The 26252-nt window shown below is 36.1% G+C and overlaps 2 protein-coding genes across 2 annotated transcripts; both read right to left on the bottom strand.

Moving 5' to 3' along the window:
* Window positions 1–19705: 19705 nt before the first annotated feature.
* LOC111887353 (short-chain dehydrogenase TIC 32, chloroplastic) lies at window positions 19706–22129 on the bottom strand. Its single transcript, XM_023883520.3, has 8 exons — window positions 21840–22129; window positions 21129–21360; window positions 20956–21035; window positions 20720–20873; window positions 20459–20537; window positions 20260–20356; window positions 20086–20132; window positions 19706–19991 (listed from the first exon to the last, which is right to left on the bottom strand). Exons 1-8 carry the CDS (start codon window positions 21943–21945, stop codon window positions 19833–19835), a joined length of 954 nt encoding a protein of 317 aa, XP_023739288.1. The 5' UTR covers window positions 21946–22129; the 3' UTR covers window positions 19706–19832.
* Window positions 22130–25171: 3042 nt separating this feature from the next.
* On the bottom strand, window positions 25172–25861 carry LOC111887355 (uncharacterized). Its single transcript, XM_023883521.1, has one exon. It carries the CDS (start codon window positions 25859–25861, stop codon window positions 25172–25174), a length of 690 nt encoding a protein of 229 aa, XP_023739289.1.
* Between the last annotated feature and the right edge of the window lie 391 nt (window positions 25862–26252).

Below are 26252 nucleotides of genomic sequence, written 5' to 3'. Positions count from 1 at the left end.
TGGACTAAGGGGAAGCCTCTCATCCGGACAAGATCTCGCATGTGCTTCGGAAGGGCTAGGTTGCCTCGCACCTCGGTCTGGACTCACCTGGTTCGCACCTGACTCCGGATGTGAAGAGGGACTTCGGAACTCGCATAGCGCCTCCGGAACACGCATGCTGGCAACTTCGGACCCTCGCAACCTTCATCCTTCCCTCCGGAATTTAAGATATACCTCCAGAATTTAAAGAAGAGCTTTGGAAATTACCCTAGAGCTCCGGATTTCACCTTTTAGCCCCAATTTTGGTCATTTTCAGACTTTTTCACCATTTTAAGGTATTTTGAGGTCGGAAATCCCACCAAACTCGTGTTTTTCTTAACTAAGACCCCTAAAACCATTATTTTATGCTAAAATTAATTATTTTAAGCATACTCTTCATAAAAATAAATGGTTGGGATTTAGGAAAACCTTATCCTAAATCAAGAAAATGACAAAAGGATTGACTTTGTGATTTGATGAAGTTCCTCATTTCCCATGCAAATCACAGTACTCCATGCCTTATCCACCAAATATCCATGCATGGACCACCAAATCCCCATGCATCAAAGATTCCTTTCCTTTTCTTATACTCCAAAGCAATGACAATGAAGGGGTTATACTCCACATCCACTCTCACATTTCTCATTTCCTCTCAAAACTCATCTCCAAGCAAGAGCAAGAACTTGCTGAAAACAAAATCTCAATTTCTCCCTATAGTTGTAAGGTAAATTCCTCCACCCATCTAATATTTTATAATATTTCAAGATGAATCCATATTATTTTATTCATAATATATGATGATCACCCTTAGGAAAGCATCCCTCCCAGGGAAGTTCCTCATCTCAGCAAGAGTTTAAGCTTGAGATCTTCACTCCATAACTCCAGACAACTCCTCAACTAACTCAAGGTGAGCTTCATACCCCACCTTTTTCCATGTTTTAATGTTTTTGGGGGAGAGTACAAGTCAAATCTTGCCTAAACTCTTAAATGATTACATATATATATATATATGTATGTTTGTATGTGTGTGAAATATTATTAAATTATTATTTAGTAATATACTCATGAACGAAGGATTTCTAAATTTCACAAAGAACAGAGGATAATTTGAACAAAAGAGCCTCCTAACTATTGAGTGTGTCCAACTTAACCCCTTTATGTATGCTTCCATGTTTGAAGATAAAAAGGTATAAAAGGGATCTTACTAAGTGGACACCATTTCTAGTGATTTTTCGAAAATAGAAACTTTGTGACTATTTTGCAAACTATCAGGGAGTATTTTATAAATATTCAACATAAAGGTTGCGTCAAGAAAATATACAAATAGAGCCTTTATGACAGAAACATTTGCATGTCATAAGCTGCTGTCATAAAACTTCCAAGAACATAAGTAATGTTATATATGTCATAAAACAGAAAATGCGTGTCATAACCAGCAGTTATAAATTTATATAAGTTATAACTTGACACTTTTTCTCTTGACTAAAATGACTTATTTTTCAATAAACGAAAAGGAACGAACACGAGCACCTAGTTAACGAGCACAATCAACGATATGGAACGAGAACGATATTTCTATTCGATAAGTACGAGTTTCATTATTTATCTAACAAATAATGAATCTCTAACGATTGCTCAAAAGGTTGTTAATATTCTAGTCAGACAAATCTCAAAAGTACCAAAATATAAAAATATTAGTGTACGTCTAAGTCCTGTAAGGAGTTATAGCCAGAGTCTCCTGGAGGGAGAGCGGGAATTTGTGTATAGATCTATACGGAGCTGACACCCCGCACCTTCGCTGTTCGCTACAGCTAGACAGACCAGTTTAGGGTGACAAATGTCTTTTCCAAACCGAGGGCGCCTGAGAAACGCCCAAACAGGCACTCTGTCATGATTAGTATGGTTATAACGAATCGCTAGAATATGTTATATTAACTAGAAATTTATGTAAGGAAAACCTCATATATAAAATTTGGCACGTTGTGTTGACTGTCCTACACGTGATAGGTGATGGTCCGCATTTGTTGTGTTGACTGTCCTTCGTCATCGTGTAGAATGTCCACAATAGCCATGTGGATTCTTTCACCTAACAAGTATAGAGTCGTAATACTGCTATTTTACAAATTAAAAAACGTAGGACTCTATAGTAAATGATTTTCTACAATTTCGATAACGATAAACCAGAACTTACAAATATTTTATAGCAGAAAATATAGGATTTTCTGGAGAAAACGATTTTCTACAATTTCGATAACGATAAACCAGAACTTACGAATATTTTATAGCAGAAAATATAGGATTTTCTGGAAAAAAACGATTTTCTACGATTTCGATAACAATAAACTAGAACTTACGATTATTTTGTAGCAGAAAATATAGGATTTACTGGGGAAAACGATTCTTTTACGATTTCGATAACGATAAACTAGAACGGACACACTAAATTTTACTCGATAAGAGGAACATGATTTTCAACCATATTTCCTTTTTGAAAATAAGGGATTTTTCTTGAGACGGTTGATTGTTACTATTCAAAAGAACTATTTTTGGACACAGCTCGCTTTTACAAATCACACTACTTTTTAAAATCACTCCTTATAAGGATGAAAAAAAGTAATGACATGCACACATATATCCATGATTTTCAAGGCAAGACTTCAAATGATTTCATAGAAAATATCTGATTTTCTGAAAGTACAATGAGAACGATTCTAAACGAGTGTAAACGATTTTAAACAAAAATGCTTATGAACTCACCAACTTTTTAGTTGAAGCTTTTCAAAACGACTTGTATTCTCAGGGATCTAGTAAGCAGGTAACAAGGGACGCTGATGCAAGACCATTTAGCTGTAGTTTGGATTCTTTTCTACTTATGCAACTTTTGTGTAACTCGAAGAACAAATACAATATGAAAACTATGTAAGTTTGTTATCTCAATTTATGATGTTTGGATTGATCTGTTTCATGTATATTCAATTGTTATGATACTGCACAATGAAGTCACCCGCCTCCAGAAATTTCCGCCGTCTGGTCCGGGGGTGTGACATTTTTTCTGTTATCAAGTTCAGGAAATCATCATTGCTAAGCAGTGTTTGACGTAGTGGATTCAAATGCGCCTACAGAACATATATTTGGGTTAGACAATCAAAGTCTTAAGCATGTGGTGTTGGTTTTAAAGGTGATTAAGGTTTAACTTTTTATTATTAAATTTTCTTATTGTTAGAATTTTATTTATTAAGTATGGTAGAGTTTTAGATGAAAAAAAGTTTGTCGTGGGATCATAATGGTTGCTTATTTAGCAACTGAGATTAGTGAATTGGGATCTTGTAATGTTTAAAATAATTAGGAATATACCAACTATGAATGTGGTTTTATTTAGGTCTGAGGACCAAGTATCCTGCTACATTTGTTGAATTTTTTGTTCTTTACAAACATATTTTATTCTTATGTTAACTCATAAGTATGTATATGCTTCAAATGGACAATGCATCATTAAGTAAATCAAACATGGTATTGGTGAAGTTTAAACAATTAAAATTATAATCAAATACTTATTATTAAATATTGCAAATGTGATTAATAAAATATAAACCATATATTTTCAACTGAAAATAGTAACATACCTTTGTTTGTAACTAAAAAAACTACACATTTTTACTTTCAATTGTAACATCCCGGAATAGCATGAGTAAAGTTGAAGGGATAAAAGAGTAATATGGGAAAGATAGACTCGGCGAGTCCATGGGTGGACTCGGCGAGTAGAGTCGCGACTTGGTCGCGTGTTAAGTAGCCGACTCGGCGAGTCAGTAAGATGGACTCGGCGAGTAGGCGCTGAGTGGAGAAAACCCTAATTCTCGGGGTTGAGCCCTATATAAAGAACATAACATTCATTCCCCCAGCCTCTTTACTCATCCTCAAGTCCAGAAACCCTTAGCCTTCGTGTGTGAGTGATCATATTGCATTGGGAAGCTTGGAGAAGCATTTGTTGAGGAAATCTTGAAGGGTAGAAGGCTTGGAGCAAGGGGCTTTGCTTGGATTCGAGTTCCATTGCAATTGGGGCGTTCTTTTGAGGTAATATCTCGTCCTTGGGCTGTTATTTTTGGATTCATCATTTTAGGGTTTGTGGGGAGCTTATCTTTTGGTGTTTTGGAGTTTAGAGGTTAGATCTGAGGTTGCTACCTCAGATCTGGAATGGAGAAGGGTTGGAATGCCTGAAAGTCCCTGTGTTTGAGTGTGTAGTGAAGCTATCATGTCCAAAACCCTAGCCCTAAAGTGTTTAAGGCCTAGATCTCCTTGGATTCACGTAAAGTTTGCCACTTTACGTGATGGATGGGTTGTAGGAGGCTAGATCTATGTTTTGGATCAATTGCATGGCCTGGAATGCTTCTGTATGGATTCAGACCGGTGGTACTCGGTGAGTCACATGGGTGGACTCGACGAGTTGCTTGAAGATGAGCTGGAACTCGACGAGTTGGAAGAACAACTCGGCGAGTTGGATGAAGATGGCCTGGAACTCGGCGAGTTGTATGAACAACTCGGCGAGTAGGTTGAAGATAGCCTTAGACTCGGCGAGTCTGTTCTTGGACTCGACGAGTCTTGTCGAAGAGTCCCAATATTTTCTGGTTGAGTCGAGAATCGGCGAGTCAAGGGATGACTCGATGAGTTGTGGGCGAGTGGAATCAGAGTTGTTGGACTCGACGAGTCTCGGGGTGACTCGGCGAGTCAGGTCGCGGATTGAGGGAAGTTCTGAGTATGGGGACTCGGCGAGTCATTGGGTTGACTCGGCGAGTAGAGTTAGTCAGGGGTTGACCTTGACCTTGTCCAAAGGTTGACCAATTGTCTTTTAGGGGTATTTTGGTAATTAAGGGTATTTATTGAGTTGAGTGTGTTGGTGTTCAGTGGAGGCGTTCGTGTTGGAGCTTGGAGCAGTGAGATCTTATCCTTGCAGCCGACAATTTCGAGGTGAGTTATCCTCACTATATCAACAGGGTCTAAGGCACCAAGGCCGGCCCTTATCGGATTGAGATCCGGGTAGTTGTTGTTATGTTGTTACTATGATACGTTTGCATCCTGAGACCTAGGATGGTATATGTTAGAGACCTGTTTGAGATCGGTATTCCTGAGAGATGGGGAGATGCTATGCTAGTGACCTGTTAGGTCGGTATCCTGGTTAGGATGATGATATGTTATGTGATCTGTTTGATATGCTTGTTGACTGTGAATTGCTATATGATTGTATGTATATGTGCACATGGTTTTTTGGACTGGAGTTGGGTTGAGGCGGGTCCTGCTTCGTGCTGTAGGCCAAGATACCCAGGGCGGACCGGTTGTTCCGAAGGCCCAGCGAGCGGTCCGGATAGGCTAAAGGCCCCAAGAGGGCAGACCAGACGTGCCGAGGCTCGGAGAGTGGACTAGGCAGACTGAAGGCCCGGTGTGGGCGGACCAGTCATACTGTAGACTCAGATAGTGGACTAGGTGGATTGAAGGCCCGGTGCGGGTGGACCAATCACACTGCAGACTCGATGTATGTGTAGAGTGGACCAGGTGGATTGAAGGCCCGGTGCGGGCGAACCAATCACACTGTAGACTCGAGGTGCATGGCTGTTCTATGATCTGATATGTTGTGGCATGTTATGCGTGTATGGTGTTAGTGGTTGGTATTTTGGGGATATCTCACTAAGCTTTCGGGCTTACAGTTGTGGTTTTATGTTTTTCAGGTTCTTCAGGAGATCGTGGCAAGGCGAAGGCGTGATCGTACCGCTCCTCGTGATTTTGTAGTAATGTGATTCTGGGAATACGTTAAATGTTTTGTATTGAAAACCTTTTTGTAAAGATTTAATGGAATCGATCTATTTTTGAAAAAGTTAAAATTGGTTGTATTTTTCGGTCGTTACATCAATTAAAATGAACAATATATTTATATCCTTTAATTACAACAAGCATATGTTTTTATTTTTAAATCCAAAAAGGAAATGTACTTTATTTTTTGGAAAGAGGATTCCCTCAACTTTATTTTTGGCTATATGGAGGTATAAGGTGTGTTGTATCATGTCGTTTTAGACTTTTAACCTCTATCAACCATTACAAGGTTTCGTATATATATTGTGTGACACTGTAGACATAACTACCAACTCATATCCCAAGAAAAATAGTATCGGTTTTTGGGGTTCTATCATCTCCACCATTCCTTCCAGCATCTTCGCCACCTTCCCACATCGACGACCTTGTCTCCGGTTGATCCTGCAAACATCATACTATCGTCTACACCATTTATGTAATCATCTTCTCAAGACCCGATTTTTGAACCCTGTATGTCGAAATTATGAACCCCTGTCATAATCTCCAACAAATCCATTATGGAACCATAAATATTGACCTTTAGGGTAACATGGTCACTCTTTACCCACTCCAAAACCATGTGCCCTCAAGTTGCATCCTTAAGTAGCTAACCATGTCTTCCTTCTCCCTTAGCTTGATAACCCATAATCAGAGATTTAAGTGTAACATCCCAAAATTTAAGACCAAAATGTCGTTTTAATTAAGTTATTATAAAACCAATAGTATAAGAAAATATCCATAATAACATATCATGTCAAAGCCAGTATGTCAATAATCAAAGCATGTAATCATAAACAATATCATAGTACAATCCCAAAGATCTCATGTGCGGAAAACATAGTGTCATGCGTTGCGATCGAGCCGACTCCTTCCCTTTGGAAACGAAGTACCTGAAACCAAAACTAAAAACCGTAAGCACAAAGCTTAGTGAGTTCCCCCATCATACCACATACCATATAACAAACATACTGCCAGATAATTCTGGGGTGCCTGACCTACCCTGCCAGGTAATTACGGGGTGCCCAACCTACCCATGTCAAGCAATTCTGGGGTGCTTGACCTACCTTGCCAGGAAATTCTGGGGTGCCCGACCTACCCATGTCAAGCAATTCTGGGGTGCTTGACCTACCTTGCCAGGCAATTATGGGGTGCCCGACCTACCTATGTCAAGCAATTCTAGGGTGATTGATCTACCCTCTGATTTATCTCAACTGGTTACGGGGACTATTTCACCCTTACCACTACCATATAACAACATAACAAAAATATACTGTCAGACATATCTGGGGTACCCGACCTACCCTTGGTCCTTACGACCGTAATCGGGGACTATTCCCGCTACAACCTACTATCACATAACATCATATCATGCTAGCACATAAATAGATCAGGTAGTAGCAAACCTAGACGATTATCATAAAGACAATCATCTATCAAACAACTCTACTAGTGGGCCAACATTGTGGCCTTAGACCCACTTCTACTGGAAGGTAACTCACCTCACACTGCTGAAGTCCCGTAGACAAAACTCTAGTTGCTGGATGATAGGTTCTCGAACTGTCAATCATCAAAATAACACCCAATCACCAATTAGGTTCAAACATATACCCATAAGTCAATGCTTGGGGTAAAAGACTACTTTACCCCTATCTTAGCTTGATTCAAGCCCAAGGCCCAATTCAAAAGGCCCAAAAGTCAACTATGAGTCAAAGCCCAACATATGGCCCAATTTTCCAAATTGGGCCCAAACCTTTACGTTGTCTTATTCTAAGGTCCAACCATTTAATCCAGTCCAAACATTTGGCATTTCTAATGGCCCAATATCTCATAATCACAAAGGCCCAGTTATGGCCCAATTTTCCAAATTGGGCCCAAACCCCTTACATGGGCCTTACCCTAAAGCCCATTAAATTATTCTAGTCAATATGCTTGATTTTGGATGACCCATTAATAACCTAATCACCAAAGCCCAATAGAAAGGCCCAACTCAAAGCCCAAGTGAAATTAGGGTTTTCACATAAAATGATGATTAGGGTTAAGTGTTTCTCACTTAACCCATTAAGGACTTAATCCATTAAGTCCATCACTCTTCTAAATAAATCATATGGTGTGGTCGGGCTTAATACATAATCCAATTCCAATGGCCCAAAATGCAGGTCTCGACAGTCCAAAACCTATATATCCAATATTAGGGTTTTCTAAACCCTAATTAGGGTTTCCAACCCAATCATAGCCTAATAGGCCTAAAACTAAGTCCTTAGATTAATTAGGGCTTCATTAGACCCACTAGGGTTTCATAAGGCCCATTAGGGTTTCATAAGTCGGGCACCACCCACTACCACCTCGGGTAGTGGTGGTCAACGGCGGCTCATGACGGTGGCCACCACCTCACGGTGGTGGTTACGAGTTTCTTTTATTATTCTAGCATCGATCACAATATTACAAAGCAAAAACCCAAATAACACACACATATTAATACAAACACACACTCACACACACACACAACCACCCTAGTGGTGGCCGGCGGTGGCACATGGTGGCAGTCATCCACCTGGTGGCTCATGGAGGCAACAACAATGGATTTGGGATGGCAACCACCACCTCACAGTGGTGGCGGTGATTTCTTTTGGTTCCCAGTCAAGCAACAACATAAACCAGCAGCCCTTGCTCGGAAAGCGAATCCAACACCCACCTGTGGTGGGAGGTGACGGTAGTAGTGCAACAGCCGACAACAACGGTGCTTGGATCGGTGTCAACGGCGGCAAGAGCGGTTTCATCTTTAGTGGAATGGTGCATCGGAAAAACAGCAGCTCATCTTTGTCGGTAGTGAAACATCACCGATGGATGGTGTCTCCTGAAGTAGTGGTTTACTGGTCATGTTGGTTCTTCCCCAGCTACGCGCGACGTCCTACGACAAAAGTGATGGAGGTGGTGGTTATACCGGTCTTCCTAACTCTTACGTCATGGACCCATGGTAGTTGCATTCGCCGAAAATAATGGTTCGTCGGTGGCTTGGTCGGTCAGAGAAGCAAGAGGGTGGGGTGGCGGCCAGTTGTGGGAGGCATAAGGATGGAGGGTGACGGTTGCACATATGTTTAGGGTTAGGGTTTGTATGGGTTATATACCCAAGCCCTACAAACTTATTGCCATAATGGCAAAAATGGTCCCTCCCTCCAGAAATCATTTCGAAATTAATCCCATATTTACCCTTTGAACCCCTCCTTTTAAAATCCTTTACAAATGAAGTTCAGAATTTACTCTTTAGCCCTCAGAATTCTAATTTCATTTCAATTTAGGTCTAAAGATCGAACTTCAGCCATGTTAAGATTTTTAGTCCCTCCTCATCTCATTCTTTTCAACTTAAGTTCCAATAATTACCGCGGAGCCCCTGTCTTCATAAATATTTACAACCTGAATTCGAATTTTACACTTTTAACCCTCAATCTCTAAAATTGTGACAATTAACTCCTCGAGACTATCACCTTGCTATATCGTTATTTATTTTATGGCTACTATACATTCATTAATTTATTTATTTATTCATCTAATAAACAGGGTGTTACAACTCTCCCCCACTTAAACTAGATTGTGTCCTTGAAATCATCCCTTACCATTCCTTACACGCCCAACCATCCAAGTATCGTGGCCACAATCCCGAGCATAACCCCAGCCTTCCCAAGGCAATCTAAATCATCTCATGCAGGGTTCTAAGACCCGAAAACAAATGAATCCCTAGCATCATGATCACATCTACTCAGTCTAAAATCTGCAGTCTCAAGGTGGCTTACTCCCTGACAAACTGCTCATACTGAATCATTATCGTTGAATCGAGTCTGTTTATCCCTCAACTGGCCGCTCAACTTATGATAACTCGAGGTTCCCACTATAAAACAGGATCACAAACCCAATTATCCCTATAGATCACTTATACTTATCCAAGGCTTATATAATCCTGATGTGATTGACTTAGCATTACCCAAGCAATCTGTTACCCATCCATACCTAAAATTCTGAAATGTTAATACGAATACTGCCAAAACAATGAAGTTACCCGAAACAACATGTTACCACATGGCTGCTTTCCAGAATCTACCTTGACCTCCCTGGTCTCAATTCGTTTGTCAATCATATGAAACACCGGGTTCTAGCCTGGCTGCGGAGCCAAAGGACTCCCATATAGTCGCCTCACATGACTTCCGAACGAAATCCTCTTCTGTCAATAATTACCACTGGTTGTCTTGCCCTTGTGGTTCTAACGACCTTCTGATCTAACTAATCGGGCTCATACGTCGAGTCCTGACGCCACCAAATCCAAGGTTAAAAGTGTTTGCTACCTAACCAATGGTAGTCTTATATCACAAACAATCTTATACGGTCCATTGCTTCCCTGATCCCATAACTGTAGTGGCGTTCCTACGGTCGTATCGTTGGATCAACCAGATCTAATTCATCTGGGTAATTCTATAATCCATAAATCAATCCATGGATTTGTCACGCCCTCACTGCTACACCCGAACTGGTGAGTACTACTGTTCCTTCCACATCTTAACAACGCGCTCATGCTGTCTACCAACCTAGTGAATGCTACAGCTACACCCGCATAATTACAACACTCTATCACTATCTGAGCGCTAGTGAATGCTACGGTTACCCCCACAGTCTTACAACACTTTCCATGCTAACTGATAGTTAGTGAATGCTACGGCTACCCCCACAGTCTTACAACACTTTCCATACTATCTGACTGTTAGTGAATGTTACGGCTACCCCCACAGCCGTACAACACTTTCCATATTATCTGGCCGTTAATGAATGCTATGACTACCCCTGTAGTCTTACAACACTTTCCATACTATCTTAATGTTAGTGAATGCTACAACTACCCCCGTAGTCTTACAACACTTTCCAAACTGGTCGAACATGCACTCGATCTAACACTCATCTGAACATGAATTATAATTGGACCTCTAACCTGGTTCCCTAAACCTGTTACCCGATGCCAAGGAAAAACATGAACTAAACGTTGGAACGTTTTCTGAATTCCCAACTCATCCAATACTCAGCCTAGACGGCTACTCGACCGCCTTTCTGTTCTGATGAGGATGTGAAACTCATCCTAGTTTCACACCTACTACTTCTCCTAAGTACTTGGTCAATTCTCCCCCACTTAGATTCGACTAAGTATTCATGGCATGTGAGATTTGAAGGATTCCCAATCCTTCTCTATTTCTAGTATCCCACTGATGACAACCTGTTCTTACTAATGCTAGCGATCACTTACCAGTTAAACCTTAAGATCGTCCATCCTCTAAAATCTGGAAGAGTAATCTTGAAATCTGGTGCAGTGTAACACCTCAATCAACCTCCAATGCTGACAACTGGAGGCCTTAATCTTCACCCTAGCTGACGAATCCTCGTTCCCACTTCCAATCTTGCAGCACCACTGTTGTAACATCTAATAAGTCTATTTTATGAATATACTAAATTGTACTAAATATGTTGAATTGATTCATAATTGTCCAAGAATGGCACTACTTTGATGAGTTGTTGAACTTTATATGCAGGTAAATACTTAGTGCTAAAGTGGGCGGAACCCGCAAGAAAAACGAGCAAACTGAAGCTAACATGTATGGGAGACAAATTGCTAAAGGAATGAAGAAAAATGGTGCTGAGAAATTTGACCACTCTTCAATGTTTTGATCATATCTCAAGATCTAGAGCTCCAATTGACATGAGTGAAGAAGTTCTGGAAACTAGACAAAATTTCCTACAACTTTCATGTTTTGCGTTTTTACTGATTCTACCGTTTTCATCACCAAAAAGGAGCGACAAAGATGAGGGACGTCCTAGAACGCGTCTAAGACGCCCCCTAGGACGCCTATCCATTTTAGGCCATTTTCAAGTGCAAATCAAGGACGACAGAAGGCATGTAAAACTCCCTGAAGGATGCCCATACGTCCTATATGATATCTAAGATGCCTACTAGGACGCCGATGCGGAAAACAACTCCGAAAATCAGTTTTTTAGCACCTATTTAAGGGAGATTAAACCCTAATCGACTTTGGACTCCTCCCCTGCGATTTTCACCAGTTTAGGAGGGTTCCAAACACTTCCAAACATTCTCCAAACGCATTTTTGATCATCAATTTTAGAATCCGAGGCTACAAATCACCAAGTTGATCATCATTCAACAATTGAAGTCGTTCAACTGGTGGATCTTCATCCAACTCCAGATTTGGTTACTTCTTCTCCAAGGTTTCATCGTTCCATGATTGATTGATCATTATATTTTATTAGTTTTATGATTTCAAGTTGGTTTATGAATTTTATTATGAATTACAGTGTTTTTATTCAAGTTTTGTGTTTTGTGAATTCTATGGAAGGCTAAACCACCTAGGTTACTTCCGGGAATGTTTAGGATGATTTGATGAACGTGTTTTGATTATTACTTCTATTCCAATCAACCTTGGTTATTATATGTTCTTAAATTTATGATTTCTATCAATGATAATTGAAGTTGGGTTTTATTCATGTGTTTAATTTTACAATTAAGATAGTTTATTGTCAATTCACTAATCGTGCCTAATTCATATAGCTTAGGAACTAAGACGATCGGTTGAATCAACATATACTATTCCAAACTTGTGATTTTAAATGCTAAACATTGTAATTGGTAATCACAAGACACAATATTGCCAAGCCACAATATTGCCAAGCCACTCATTGTTCCTAATCCATTTAGATATAGGGAGTAAGACAATTAGTAGGAATAATGTATTGTGTGCTCAAAGTTATTTATTGCATGTTAATTGACCTTAGTTATGTTTTCATAATTAATTTGGAATTTAAGGGAAGATAAACACGTGAGTCTTAATCATCCGACACTGAACCTGAAGTAACCTTGTTTTTCTCATTGGTAATTGTTTGCAATATAAAGTTTCTAGTTTTTTTTTATTAAAATCTTAGTTTAAATATTTTTCGTGACAATTGCAAGTATTAGTTCCTTTTCATTGACTACTATAGCACAAAGTTTGACCACAAACTCCTCGTGGATTTGACCTTTACTTACCCTAGCTATCTAGTGGTTTTGAGGTTATTTTTGATTGAGACAACGACCTTGATCAACATCGACAATGTATGAATCATCCATATTCCTTGTTTTAAACCTCATACTCCCACAAGACACAATCTGCCAATGCATAGATAAAGTAATGCAAATTTTAGAGTTGACAAGGGTTTTAGTATACTACAACATCCTATGGTGCACATACAACCCTAAATACCTTGGATCTATGTCTTCACTTTTGTGTTGTAGCTTGATTCCATGGAGCTTAAGAGCCTAGTGCCTCAAGTGTGACACCTCAAATGGTTCACACAACACCACCAACAATTGGAATAACTAGAGAATAAGGATCCTTGGGTTGTTTGCCCTCTTTGTGTATACACACTCTAGTGACTAGCACCCATTTTATGAACCATGGACCTCTTTATATAGTGTGGAGGATTAGGGTTACATTCATGTAAACCCTAATACCCATGACCTTTCATTTCCATAGGATCCATGGGTTAAAAACTCCATGGATTATCCATGGAAGCTTAGCCCAACCTAAATGAACTTAGCCCACCATTTATATAAGAGTCCATATTTAATTAGTTCCTTTTGATTAGATTAATATAAATTAATTCTTGATCAATACTAATTAAATAATATGATTCCATATTAATATATTAGAACTTATAATATATTAATATAAATCATAAGTATCCTTTTTTCTCATTTTGTTTATCCAATTGTTTCCATACCATGCAACCCAAATGGACCATGCCAAATCAGGTCAAGTACATACCAATTATAGTTATGGAATTAGACACTAATCCAACAGTCTCCCACTTGGATAAGTCTAAAACTATTATTGTGTATGACTCCAATACTCGACTAGCAATCGTAGCTCTTAAAGCCACTGCCGAACCCTGAACAAATCAATGACGCGTCCATTTGATAAAGGATCATATAGTCCTCCATTCTAGATATCATATGGACTGAGACATGGATTATAATCATTCTCTCTGTCCATTTGTTGTTTCCCGATTTCCGATTTATGACGACCGACTAATTAAACAAATCAAATCAGTCTAGGCTTGGCCAAGCACTTCGGGTGTCATCACTAAATCATCAGGGGACCCACAAATATCGCTTTTATCCCTTGAAGGGTAAAAGGAATGGATAAACTTCGACTCATATGCTTCTTCTACTACTTGTTGAATCATACACAAAGGCACGTTTTATAACATCGAGTTACCAATGCGTTTTCGTACAATCAATGTATAACCAACTCATAGGCAAAAACTCATATCTCTAGGTTTGAAGAATATAAGATATTATTGTCTCATGATCACTCGTGATAAAATCCATGAGGTGAGTCAAATGAGCGTGGGTTTAATCCAATACTCAGAACTTATGAGCACTCATGAATGTTGTAGCAATTTTTGCTATGTCCAACAACTTAGACATCTACAAGCCAACTTCATGATAGTCTTGCCTTAATACCTACTTCCAACATATTATTGACTGTTGATGGTTTGAAGAACTTAGTCATTCAGGAAGAATGGCCTAGTTATTTTGGAAGTCAAAACATGCAAAGTGAAACACAAGAATAATCGAATCCAATATGGTCTCAGAACTTATGAATATAAATAGAACACCTATTATTTATCACCATATTGATTACACATTATTCATTGTATAATGTTTCAAATTTATCGACTTAATACTTGAATTAAAACAATAGTTGTCCCATGCTCCAAGCATGTACACTACGTTTTCTAAACAATAGTTATGCCATACACCAAGTATGCACACTATGTTTTTCCAAAAATTAGTTATGCCATACACCAAGTATGCACACTAAGTTTGTTTATGATCTTTACTTTGTGAAATAGATTGATTGAACATAATTCCAATGATTCACATTTCACAGTCCCAAATCCTTATCGTAAATGTAAGACTTCCAAATTTCTACCATTTACCGAAATCTGTTAGATTCTAAACTTATATGCAATGATCCTCTTGTAATGACTATGCACAAAGTCACAAAGACTTGTCCACAGACATTACAATGTATTCCAATGGAGATCATTCCATGGAAACGAAGTCGCAAATTCAAAGTACAATGCTTTGAACATCCTTCTTGCATTACGTTTCCTAATCTTACACATATTTAATGAATAACTTCCACCTATGGGATCATTTCCATATTCTCATTTTGACTATCACTTCTGAACAAGAGTTGTCTCCTTTCAGAATATGTCAATATGGTCCTTCCAAAATTAACACTATATATCCAACTGTCCCTGAGCAACCAATCTTTAGTAAACCTTAGATTGTCCTCAACAATTGATTAATTCTTTTAGTCATATCAAATTCTAGACCTTTTCCCCTCTTAATGCCCCCAGGCATTTGGAAAATTTAGAAAGGATAAATATTATATCACATGCAATCGATCCTATACCCGAAGCATATGGGACACGATTCATGATGTGTCACATAAAGACATGATCCTTGATCAGTCTTTTGCTACAATATATTTTTAATTTGCCATGTTTTCATAATTCGACTATGAAGAGGGATGTCGTAATCATAATCGAATTTTGAGAAAGCAAATAATGTTCCCATATATAGAATTTCCTTATATTGAACAATTCCAACATAACATTCATATATATACTTGACTAAATTTGATTAAAATCTCACGATCTAAGCTTTTAGATTTGAAATGAAGTATAATTTCCTCTCCCTTAATTATAGCAAAACAACTTTTTCCCAATTGAAACTTTTGTTTTCTATAATTAACATTGCTAACTGGCAACACTTACCATAATTATCATGCTCGCACTAACATGATGATTATTAGCATAACACTTATGCTCCCACTAGCTTTGACATGTACTCAGCAATCAATTGGACTTCTAGAAATCAATACTTTATTGACTTTCTTACCAAAGTTCAGATTTTTGATATGAGATGTTTTGATAAAAACTTTATCAAAATCATACACCTTTCCTTAGATAGCACACGTGTGTGTCTAAACAATTTCAAAACTATGAAAAGGGATGCTATAATCATAGTCTCAATTGTTTAGACCTTTGCCGTTTCTCACAAGTCCATGTTAGTGTGCCGGTTAACCACACACACTCCACTAACGACTTTGAGAATGCAAATATCACAATTGCTATATACTTAAAATCACTTAGTGAAAGCGTTTCCTCACCATCGTTTTCATGAGTTGGAGAGAAACCTTATGACACTTAGATTTTATGGTGTAAATTAATTCTAAATTAATACTAATTAAATAATATGATTCCCTATTAATATATTAGAACTTATAACATATTAATATAAATCATAAGTATCATTTTTTCTCATTTTGCCTATCCAATTGTTCCGATGCCATGCAACTCAAATGGACCATGCCAAATCGAGTCAAGTACATACCAATTATAGTTATGGACTTAGACACTAATCTAACAGACATAGGTAAGTTATGTATGAAATAAAAGTGTGCATACCTTTGCTCATTTTGGAGAATATTTAATTTTGTTCTGATGTTTGGACAAACTGAATAACGATTCCATCCTTGACCTGTGAGTTTGATTGTGATCATCCTTTACATCACATATATATGAATGTCCTCCAACATGCTAATAATAGGTTTCTTCCTAGCATCCAAAATGACATTATTAAAGCTCTCTAAAAACCCATTCTCCACAAATTCACATGAATTGTGAACTCTAAAAAAAGCTAGAGACCAAGTCTTCGGATCTCTATCCATAAGATGCTTAACCGCTTCAGGATTCAACTTTTCAATATCTTTCATGGCTGTGTTAAAATGTGCTTCAGTTGTTGCCTTCCTTTCTCTCCAAAACAAATTTTAAAACTTGGCTCCATTAAACCTCTTTCTAAAATTAGCATATATATATATATATATATATATATATATATATATATATATATATATATATATATATATATATGCCTAGCACACTGCCTATATTCTGCTGCTAGGAATACTTCTTTGACTGCCTCAACCAAACCCTGCATATGTACCAGTAATAGGTGAAGTTAGAAATGTAAATATTTATTATATTATTTATTATACTATGTTAAATACTTTACAAACATACCTTGTGTTGATCAGAAATTAAGACCAAACCACTTCCATCATTCCAACATTGCAAATCTTCTACAAGATTTTCAACAAACCATTTCCAATTCTCCTTGTTTTCCACACATACAACTGCCCAAGCAATTAGGAATATTCCATTATTAGCATCCCTACCAAAAGCACACAACAACTCACATAGGCAAAAACTTTTCAAGAAACAACCATCTAAGTTAATGATTCGTCTACACCCTCCACACCACCCTTGTTTGACCGCATCAAAACATATGTAAATCTTGTTGAAGTAATTCTTACCATCAGACATTGTATCCACATAAATTTTAACAATAGATCCAAGATTTGATCTTTTAATCTCTTCACCGTAAGACCATATTTTAGCATAATTTTCTGCAACCGTGCCTTCAACTAGACTCAATGCATACTTCTTGGCTCTCCTATACTGACTCATACTTACAACAATGCCAAAAGTGGTTTTCACCTCCTCTTTAGTAATCTCACACTCATCTTCTGATTGTTGAAAAATTGTTGGGTAAAGTGGGTACATATCCATCTATCAGTTACAATTGATTCGAATTTGAAATTCTTTGAACAATTGTGCTCACTAATAAGAGACTTAATTTGGAAAGACTTATCATTACTCATCCATGAACCCCAAACCCTAAATGTATATTTTCCATCACAACATTTGGTTAGCAACCGTCTACTATCATTTTTCATAAAACATAATTGATAACCATTTGCAACAACATAGTTATAGAGCATGTGTTTCAATTGTTTAGGACTCTCAAACCTCATACCTAACACAGGTTCCTGCTCCTTCCAATGAAGCTTTTCATTGAAAATGTTTGGCAACTGAGGATAAACATCTTCATCCTCATCCATGGCTTCTTCCAAAGAGCCACCCAAAGCTGCATTCTCACCCATTTCGACATCAGGGCCATTATCCTTTTTGATAAAATGACGGTTGCTATGGTTATCCCCATCTTCATCAGCATCCACATCCTCAGCCCCATGGTCATCCTTATCCTTGTCTTCATTTTCATTTTCATCCTCATCGTCCAAATGGACTGTCTTAATTTCTTTAACTAGTCCTGCACCATCAAGAACTTCTTCCACTATGTTATCAACTACCTCTTCTTTGTGTTCTTCCAACCATTCTTGCATGTTAGTATTACCAAAATGGTCTACATACATAGGCAGTATAACACCACATTCATATGCTATTGCTATAAAATCGGCATAATCCAACTCATTCGAAATTAAGGTCAGACCTTTGGGAAAATGAATATCTGGTTGGAAATAATAAAGCTTCGTACACTTTTCTCCGGTGAACCTTTCGATAAATTCATAACACCCGATCTTGTCCATGCCTGCGAAATCGATGTTTGATAATCTCTGAGTAATCCCCTCGGTGTAGCGTATGGGGTATTTTGCAAAGATTCCTTGGAAATGCATATCGACTTGGATGAATACGGGATCCATGTTTGAGGTTTGTGGAGACAGAATGAAAGTAAGGGTTTATCGAACGAGCTGGAAATGGCGAATAGTGAACAGTAGACGGGAAAAGATCTCATTTAAGTTAAACTATTAGTAAATGACATGACATACACAGTGAGCAAGACAAGGGCTTATGTAACACATGTGGCAGGAATATGACCGGCTGACCCCTTCACAATTGACATAATGACTTAATTGACCCGACAAAATAAAGTTTGTTCCCTCATAAAGCCACTAAACAAGTTCAGTGACTAAAAGGGTAAACCCTAGAAAATTTATAGGTCATATGTGTCATTTTCCCTTAATTTCTTATTGATTAATTATTAATTATGAACATTTATGTTATATATGTTAAATGATACTATAAAATAATTGTTTTCCCCACTACAAGTAAAAAGAGAGCTGATCTTGCCCTGATGTAAAAGAAATTGTTAAAGGTAATGTTGCACGTTCCAAAAACTATTGGTATTGCATTGGTGTAGATAGTGAACTTGTAAGCATTAAACTTTCTAATTTAATAAGCTTTGCAACCCTGACATATTTTAGAGCAAATTAAAAATCGTACTAATCTTATTTATAATTTTCAAATATTTTTAAAGCAAAATAGCCACCCTGCAAAATTGGCTTAGTATGTGCGAAAATCTTTAGCCACCTGCCAAACAGCCAAGTCTATTTAAGGGAAAGGGAAAGGGAGATTTATATGAAAAATTAAATATCCTCCTACTTTTTATTCCTAATTTTCTTCCTACCCATTTAAGATGATGACAAGTGTATAAATTTAATATCTCATTCAAATTTAAGTTAAATTAAATGACACTTGTCATCATCTAAAATAGGTAGGAAGATATTAGGCACAAAAAGTAGGAGTATATTTAAGTTCTCGATTTATATATACTAGGTGTGAGACCCGTGTATTATACGGGTTGATTTTTAAAAAAATGAAACATTAAAGTAAAGTGTAAACACAAAATATTTTTTAATGTACAACTTTAAAATAAGAAAGGAATAAACGTATTTATTGCAATTTAATATCATATATATGATATTTAATACTTTACATATATATGATTTTAATTTTAAAAATCGAAACAAATCAAAAATTGACAAGTGGATAATATATATTTCAAAAATACTACAAAATGACAAGTGTCAAAACTAATGAGAGATTGACATGTGGCAAAAAAACTTTCATTTATTAAGGAGGATCTCGAAAGCAAGCAGTCACGATAGGAATTCTTGTTTTACATAAATAAGACAAATCAGAATCTATAAATTTGCTCCCAACAATTTGGTGCATGTTTACTTAATTAAATTCGAGCTAAATTCCCACAATCTTTTTGCCAAATCCATATCTTTAGCCATCTCTGTTGTTTTCGCCAAATTGCTATCTGAAAAATATTCACCACTCACCCCTTTCACATCCGGATGTAGTGCTACATAGCATGTTGTTGCTGCCCCCTAAAAACCAGACCCCAAAAATCAAAACAAACAACAAAAATCAATTTTATATTATTCTACATATGACCAAACTTTAACTATTTCAAATAATAACCTGCTCAACGTTTTTCATCACACAGCTGCTGAGCTTGCTAACAAAACCTGTATTTAAATACAACAACAAGAATTTAAGGCGTTTTATTTTTTTATCATACTAATAATAGTAACATTTATTTAGATAAAGTATGTTGCTATTTTTGGTAAAGATTGTGGAAACATACATACATACCTTCAGCAAAGCTGGGAGGAGTGAAAATATGGCGGAATAAATTTGTTGAGATTACTCCCGGATGCAGAGAATTTGCAGTTATTTCTGCTCCCTCTTCCTGTTCATGTTCAACCAATTTCAAGTATATGACATGTTTTTTTTTGGTAATTGTATTTAGTAACATTTAAATGATCTATTATGATGAAAATGGAATTTATACCTTTAGTTGTCTTGTAAGCTCATTAGCATGGAGAATGTTGGCTAACTTTGATTGACCATATGCTTGATATTTACTGTACCTGTATGTATAACATCATCTAATCAAGTTGAAGTAAAATTACTTAAGAGCGTCTTTTGTTTTGACTTAATATGTTAAGCCAAAAGAACCTGGTTTATTGTATTATGATTTTTTTTTTTGCTCCCAAAGGGTAAAACAGTCATTTAAGGACTTGATGGGGGGAAAAAAGGAACAAACACTTACTCTTTTTCATTATTAATTTTATCAAAACGGATTCCTTCGGGATACGTAATCCTATGGGCCTCTGATGATACATTCACAATCCTTCCCTCTTTCTTGCTTTTACGTGCAGTTTTCTTCATATTGTCAAGCAACAGATGGGTGAGAAGAAAGTGACCTGAAAATTAACTCTAAGGATTCAGAAGCTATAAACGATGAAGTGTATTTAACCCAATTAAAAACATATGAAAGAAAAATACCTAGATGATTGGTGGCAAACTGCAGTTCTATTTTATCTTTAGAAAGCATGAATGGGGTCATCATTATACCTGCATTGTTTCTTAACACAAACCAAAAGTACCATTCTATAATCTCATGTACAAAGAAGAAAGAGGAAAACATGTATGTATAATGAGATATGGATGTTACTTACATTAACAGGTTTAATGATTGACCAGTTGAATTAAAATCAGAGGCGAATTTCCTAACAGATTCCATGGAATTAAGATCCAATTCCATTGCTTTAACTTTGGCTGTTGGGATTTCAGTGACTATTGATTCTTGAACTTGTTTTCCGGCTGCCATATTCCTGACACCCATCACCACATTTGCCCCACGCAGTGCCAGAACACGAGCTGTTTCACGCCCAATTCCACTTGATCCTCCTGATAGATGAAGAACAACTCAATGGAACCGAAGATTTCAATATTGGCAAATGATTTGAATTTGTACAAGATGAGGATCGGTGTGGATTAATGTCGTTCATGATTCAATTTTCGATATCTCTATCTCTATCATACATATCAAAATGGATATGGAGGCAACGTACTTACAATCTTACACATTTGGCATTCACCAGGTTGCCCTTAAATAGCAATGTACTTTTATTGAACCATAATAGCAGGGCAAAATGGTCCATAAAGTGTTAAATGCGTGATTCGTACTGTATTCAGTTGCATTAAAAATTAAAATGTTGATTGAAGAAATTGATAGTACTTTGTGGGTTGTAAAGGTACAGCCTAGCTAGAAACATCTCATTAATAGGGTTTCTTTTTGTACCTTTCACACAGATAGTCTCGTTGCTTAGAAACGTGTAAATGATGGAAAGTAATCAGATTTGAAAAGTGAGAAGCAAAAATGGAACCTGTAACAATGGCGGTGAGACCAGAGGCGTCAATCCCATCGGTAACCTGCTCGGCGGTTGAATACTGCGAGAATCCGGAGGGCCCTGGTCTTCTAAACAGCCACATATCTGATATCTGGGTATTGGGAACAAATTTTTGTGAGGAAAACAAGGGTTTTTATCTTCTTTCTTGTTCTCAGCGTTGGGAATTGTCGAATGTAGTGTGATTGTGACAGGGATTTGATGGGAAAGTAGAAAGGAAGAAAAGGGGAGTGTCATGGAGTCCATGTTGACACATCAACCAGACCCATATCATATTCCACACGCATTAACAACCCAACACCGTGTTCTGTTTGCTCATGTCATGTGTGACCCATAACCTCCATTGTCCTATCCTCATTTTTAACAGAAAAAGAGGATGAATATGATGTAAATAAGATGTATACGGTATAAAATGAAATTATTGAGTTACACAAAATATATGGATAAACAATTGTTACTTTTTAAGTAATTTTTAAATTTTTTTTTTGAGTTATAAGTAATTTTTTAAAAAAATTTTGAGTTATTATTTTGATGATGTATAAATATGATAATGATAATATTTAATATAATTACATTTGAAAGGTAAAATCATATCATCTTAAATACTATCAAGAATCATTTCAAATCTTTTTTTTTCTTTGGTGAAGTTTTAATTTGGTTTTGTTCATTTTGTTTTAATTACGTTAAATTTATAATACGTTATCAGTACGGAAACTCTAACCAACTAGGAGTCACATTTATCTTACTCAACGTAGTATGTATTACGTAATAAAAAAAATGTATTTATTATAAAAAAAACATTATATTAAAAATAATGATTAATTAAGAAAAATTATTCATTATTAACAACTAATGATTTTTATTTATTTTACCAATCATTATTTATGTATTCTAACTTTTATTTATGCATCTTAACATTTAAATTATGCAACTAACTTTTATTTATGTATACTAACATTTAAACTATACAAATAACTTTTGTTTAATATACAAACGTTTATATATACATACTAATGTTTATTTATTTATTTTTTAAAGATTCTTCATAATTTTATTTAAACATTTACCGACCTTCATTTTTACTTCTAATTAGTAAAATGATACCGAATGAAACTATGTAATAATTATGTCTTATTAAACGATTTAATATATATATATATATATATATATATATATATATATATATATATATATATATATATATATATATATATATATATATATATATCACGTACACATCCATTCCAACCGTGATTAGGGATGAGCATATTGACTGAAAAAACGAATCATAATCAAATTAATTGATATAACCGAACAATTACTAAAAGATATGGTTAATTTTTAATTTTGATTAACCGAATACATATAGTTTGGTTATGGTTTTCATCAAAAACCGAACCATTATAAACAGAATCGAACCAATAATATTAATAATGTTTTTAGAATAATATAATACTAAATATATGGTATGTAATTATATTGAGAATTGAAAATTTTAAGGGTAATTATCAGTGACAAATCTAGAACCGAAATTCACGTGGTTTCTAATTTTAGTAAAACCGGAAAAATGAAATAGTAAAAAATACTTATGGTGAGGCAGGTCGTATAAATACAAAAAATTTAAACATAATTTCAATAATTATATTAAATTTCTTACAGTTATATCCAACGATGTCTTATATCTTCAAGTGTATTCTTTGTATCTTTCTTGATACTTTCCAAAACATAATTTTTTTCAATAACTATTGAACTAACCATGTTAATTATAACTAAGAACAACAATGATTTCAAAATAGTCACTAATCGTAACTAACCGTAACTAGCAAACATAACATTAATTTTATATCCACAACATTTTTCGGTAGTAATATAACGATTTAATATGCTTATATTTAATACTTATAATGCTTTAACACATTCATAGGATAAGTAATTAAGTAATATATTGTTTTGTAATTACCTTCACTTGTGATTGATGAGTAGGGGCATCGGTTCTGAATGCTAAATACTGAGAATATCAATTTAGAACTTTATAACTAACATATGTCTTATTACCAATTGATGAGTAGAGGCATCGGTTATGAAGGCTAAATACTGAGAATACCAATTTAGAACTTTATAACTAAGATACGTTTTATTATCAATCGAATATTCTTAAATCTCAACTAATTGTATAAACATGGAAATAGACAAATATTACAAAATTATGAGTTGTGGAGTGGAGGTAGGTCCTTTAAAATTTATATGGTAGTTCTTGATTTTTTTTCTATGTATAATATATAATATAAGTTGCATAGATTATGCAACTTATATTATAAATTATATCTAGAAAAAAACTAGGACCACCATAGCACTATAGACATACACCACTGGTAATTATTTGGAGTTAGATAGAATAAGTAATATTCTATTAATACAATTAAATATACATAATCTTTCGCTTTTTATAACGATAGATTGTGTTTTTAAATTTTTATAGAAATATTTTTATTTTTATATCATCTTGGATCATTTTGATTAACCGGTATAAACCATATACCATAATCATTAACCAAGTAAAACCATCAACCAAAACCAATATTAACCGCTACCTAATGGTTATCTAAAGACATTAATCAATTATAATGGTTATGGTTCGGTTTTAACCAATGATCGAACTAAACCGTCCCATACACACCCCTAACTGTAATCGTCGGGTTTAGAGGCATATATGAATCAATTTTAAATTTGGATAGGATTACTATTCCTAATATTTTGTCATGAATTTCAAATTCATATGATGATGTTAAAACAATAAATACGGATACATAATAATATGATTATATTCATTCGATGATAATAAATATGTGACAAGCAATAAATACCGATACATAATAACAAAATGATACGCGACAACCTAAAACTATTATTTTATTAATAGTAGGACGTTGAATTATAATACATACCAGACAAAAAGATCTTGGGAACAAATTTAGAAACTAATTTATATTTGATAGAATCTTATCTTGATCAGATTTTATGTTACAAAACATATTATTTAAAATATGTTAAGTTCAATGAATAATGATAAAGTTATAAATAAAGTGGTAATATATCTCATGACATGATGATAGAGGATTTGGGTGGTTAACATAACACAAAAAAGTTGCAACAAAAAGTCCTAAAACAAACACCTCTTACTTTCCAAAATGTGAAGCTAAAACCACGCATCTCAATTTCCAAAAATATTAACATAATATTTAGAACCCAAAGAACACAAATTCATTCAAGAACCCTACATCTTAAGATTCGAAGGTTGAGTTTTTGAAAATCTATGAATCTTTGTTATCATGGCTATACCCATAGTATTTCTTGAAAGCTCTTGGCAGATAAAAAGGCAACAAAAACCCAAAAAGATTAAACCCCCAAAACACCATATTAGCCATGGCAAGCAATCTTCCCGCATACAACCTTCTGCTGCTTCCATGATCCACTGTGTTTTCTTTCATCATCTCGGTCTTTACCCAATCCAATATCGAATACATCCTCATCGAATTATAAACCACCGGCACAAAAACCCTGATCGGGAGAGAAAACCCACCGGAAAACGTCACGCCTTCCATGAACACTTGACTAGCTAGAAGGAAAACATGGGGTGCGGCTGCTTTGATACCTTCTTTATCTCCTTCTAAAACGCCGTGAAGTATGTAGACCACCGGGAGAAACAGTCCGATCAAGGCTCCGATGGAGACGTAGATGGTGAGGAGGCGTTTGTGCTCGGCGAAAACAGGTGGTTCGGGGTTGGAAGAGAGGGTCGGAAAAGCGACCTTGGCGATGAAGAACATGTAGAAGAAGGAGATGAGTACGAAGGCGAAGTCTTGGACGCCGACCATGCCGGAGGCGGAGAAGACGACGATAAGGGCGAGGGCGTTGAGTTGGTTGAAGGAGAGGAAGCCTTGCCGGCGACGGAGGGATGGTTTCTCCTCGTTTGTTAGTGTTATGGGTGCTACTCCACCTGACATTTTTGTGATCTGAAAATGGGTTTCTTCGATAGAGCTATGAAAACCTGAAAATCCTGGGATAAATGTGTTGAGCAGCAGTTGGTGGTGGCAACGATTGACACGTAACATTCAACGCGTCTTGTTTTCTGGTTAAAACAGTCCACGCAAATTCATGACTTTAGGTGATCTACACATGTTTGGAATAATAAACTTGAAAAATAAAATAAAATCCTTTGAGATTTTACAAGAATGTCGGTTTTACTTTTGGACGTGTTTTATATCCAGTAAAGTCCGGAATTTTGTTTAATTTGTTTATTTTTACTTTTATAGCCGGTTTCCAGATAACCGGTTACCTAATGCCATTAAGGCCCTTAAATTTTAAAAAATGTTTGGATTTACCCTTACATTGATT

This window comes from Lactuca sativa, chromosome 8 (genome assembly GCF_002870075.4).
Source record: "Lactuca sativa cultivar Salinas chromosome 8, Lsat_Salinas_v11, whole genome shotgun sequence".
NCBI classification, from domain to species: domain Eukaryota; kingdom Viridiplantae; phylum Streptophyta; class Magnoliopsida; order Asterales; family Asteraceae; genus Lactuca; species Lactuca sativa.
This window is presented reverse-complemented; position numbering and strand designations above follow the sequence as displayed.